Consider the following 3,210-nt stretch of genomic DNA (forward strand, 5'->3'; position numbering starts at 1 on the left):
TCTACTTGAAGAACCGCATTGTGAAGGAGCTAAACATTGATGATGTCATGAATGACAAGGATGATGAGTCCACGGCTAAGAGAGCTGAGGTCGTTGCTGACAAAACCAAAGTTGTTGCTGAGAAGGTACACCCCAATTCAAATAAGTCTCATAAAGGGAACATTGTGTCTCACGGCACTCCTTACAAAGCGAACAAATGAAGGTTTTGATCCTAATGCTTACAGGCTATTTGCAAAAGCTGGATACCATCCTAATGAGCCGTCAAAGTTAGGGAAGCTACCATCAGAAACTGCGATAAGACAACCATGTGAAGGTTTGGGATACAAGTAACCGTCACCAGTGCGCATCTCCATAAGAAGGGAAAGCATCAATTATATCACTGTAGAAGATGAATCTGCCGCTTCTAACAAGCCTTCTATCTTTGATCGACTTGGAAAATCAACTGTGAGGACTTCCGTGTTTGAGAGATTGGGTCCATTAAAGAAGGGGAACAAGTTCCAGAGAAATTTTCAAAGCATAAGAACACCCGTTTAGCCCAAAATCCAAAAGATCTCTAAGGATTTCCAAAGTTTGGTTCCTTCTAGAATGAGGCGACAAACAAAACATGTGGTTTCATGTAAAGAAGTACTGAAAGTAAAGCCATATACTGTCATCTACACAAAGGAATATGACGAAGCTGAATAAAGTGTGGGTTCTTTGTATTATGTTACTGTACAAGGCGAGAATGGTGTTAAATCTTCAATGGAGGATAATGCAGAATTGGAGGATGTTTTACCATGTTATCACATATCCTTCAATGATGGGGACCCTCAAGAAGATGAAGATGCAAAAGATGCTCCACCGAAACTTGAAAAAGGGGTGAATGCAACGATTGATTCCTTAAAAGAAGTTAACCTTGGCACTGATGAAGAACCAAGACCCACCTACCTAAGTGATTTAGTAGAAGTTGATGAAGAAAGCACTTATATTGAGTTACTCAAGGAGTTTAGGGATGTCTTTGCTTGGAGTTACAAAGAAATGCCTGGCTTGGACACTAAAGTAGCAGTCCATCACCTTGCAGTCAAGAATGGCGCTCGTCCTGTTAAGCAAGATCAAAGGCGCTTTAGGCCGGACTTGGTTCCCCTGATTGAAACCAAAGATTGATGCTACTACTGGTTATGAGGCAATGTCTTTCATGGACGGTTCGTCCGGATATAACCAAATTCGCATGGCACTAAAAGATGAAGAGCTTACTGTTTTTTGCACCCCCAAGGGTATTTATTGCTACAAGGTAATGCCTTTTGGCTTGAAGAACGCTAGTTCTACTTACCAAAGGGCTATGTAGAATATTTTTGACGATCTTCTCCACAAGAATGTCAAATGCTATGTGGACGACTTGGTGGTAAAATCAAGAGAGAAGGGTGACCACTTGAAAGACATGAGAATGGTGTTTGAGTTGCTCCGGAGGTACCAACTTAGGATGAATCCATTGAAATGCGCCTTTGGAGTTACTTTCAGAAACTTCCTTGGTTTCATTGTTCGACATCGAGGGATTGACATTGATCAAGCCAAAGTAGATGCAATCTTGAAAATACCTAAGCCTCGGGATATTCACGAATTGAAAAGTCTGCAAGGAAAGTTAGCATACCTTAGGAGATTCATCTCAAACCTAGCTGTGAGGTGCCAACCATTCAGTCGCCTTATGAAGAAAGATGTCCCTTTTAAATGGGACCAAGCGTGTAGCAATTCCATTGAGAGCATTAAATCCTACTTGATGAAGCCTCCAGTTTTGGCAGCCCCTATACTTGGAAAGCCACTGATACTATACATTTCAGCACAAGAAAGGTCTGTTGGAGCGCTGTTGGCCCAAGAAAATAGTGAAGGGAAAGAAAACTACCTTTACTACTTGAGCAGGATGATGACACCAAACGAGATGAATTATTCGCCAATTGAAAAGTTGTTTTTGGCGCTAGTCTTCTCAATTCAAAAGTTGAAGCACTACTTTCAAGCTCATGTTCTCCGTCTTGTTTCAAAGGCAAATCCCATCAAGTTCATGATGTCAAAACCTGTTCGTAGTGATCGACTAGCGAGATGGTACCTCCAATTTCAACAATTCGAGATTTTGTACATCCCTCAAAAGGCTATAAAAGGAAAAACATTGGCAGACTTCTTGGCAGATCATCCGATACTTGATGACTGTGAGCTAATTGACGAACTACCTGATGAGGATGCAATGGCCGTTGAAGTTCAACCTCCATGGAAGATGTAATTTGATGGTGCTGCGCATCGTGGAAGAGCTGGTGCTAGCGTAGTATTTGTCACTTCCCAAGGTGAAGTCTTGCCCTACTCCTTCACCTTGACACAACTTTGTTCCAATAATGTTGCCGAGTATCAAGCATTAATACTTTGGCTTGAAATGGCCGTTGATATGAAGCAATTTTAATTGCAAGTCTTTGGTGACTCCCAGTTAGTGGTCAATAAGCATTTAGGTAGTTACGAGGTCAAGTAGCCTAAACTACGCCCATATCATGATTACGCTAAAATTTTAATGGGGTGGCTCGGTGATGTGACTATTCTGCATGTGCCAAGGAAAGAAAATAAGAAGGTCGATGCTTTAGCTTCCCTAGCTTCATCGTTAACCCTGCCTAATCAAGCGTAAGTTACTCTCTGCCAAAAATGGGTAGTACCGCCGCTAAATGAGGCTGAAGGTGAAGAAAATGAACGCAAGCATCTTGTCGCTGTTTCTCAAGTTGAGAAAGAAGAATGGCGACAACCCCTTACCGACTACTTATGTTATGGGATACTTTCAGAAAATATGAGGAGAAGGACTGAAATCTGTCGTCGTGCACCTCGCTTCCTTTACTACAAAGATACTCTATATAGAAGTTCATTCGAGGGAGTACTCTTGCGATGCTTAGGGGAAGAATAAACACTTCAAGCTTTTGAAGAGGCACATTCTGGTGTATGTGGTTCACACCAGTTTGGACCAAAGCTTCACTTCCATAGAAAAAGGATGGGATATTATTGGCCAACGATGGTAAAGATTGCTTGGACTACGCTTGAAGATGCCAGGCTTGTCAATTCCTTGCGAATTATATTCATCATCCTCCTGAAGTGTTACACCCGACTGTTGCATCCTGGCCGTTTGAAGTTTGGGGATTGGATGTTGTTCGACCACTGCCAAAGTCCTCTGGTGGGAACCTATACATCTTGGCTGCAACTGACTACTTC

At 42.1% G+C, this 3,210-nt stretch overlaps 1 protein-coding gene across 1 annotated transcript; it reads left to right on the plus strand.

Moving 5' to 3' along the window:
- Positions 1-1,423: 1,423 nt before the first annotated feature.
- Positions 1,424-2,248, plus strand: LOC138899359 (uncharacterized mitochondrial protein AtMg00860-like). Its single transcript, XM_070185526.1, has 2 exons — positions 1,424-1,856; positions 1,953-2,248. Exons 1-2 carry the CDS (start codon positions 1,424-1,426, stop codon positions 2,246-2,248), a joined length of 729 nt encoding a protein of 242 aa, XP_070041627.1.
- Positions 2,249-3,210: the final 962 nt, after the last annotated feature.

The sequence above is a fragment of the Nicotiana tomentosiformis genome, chromosome 9 (assembly GCF_000390325.3).
Source record: "Nicotiana tomentosiformis chromosome 9, ASM39032v3, whole genome shotgun sequence".
NCBI lineage: Eukaryota > Viridiplantae > Streptophyta > Magnoliopsida > Solanales > Solanaceae > Nicotiana > Nicotiana tomentosiformis.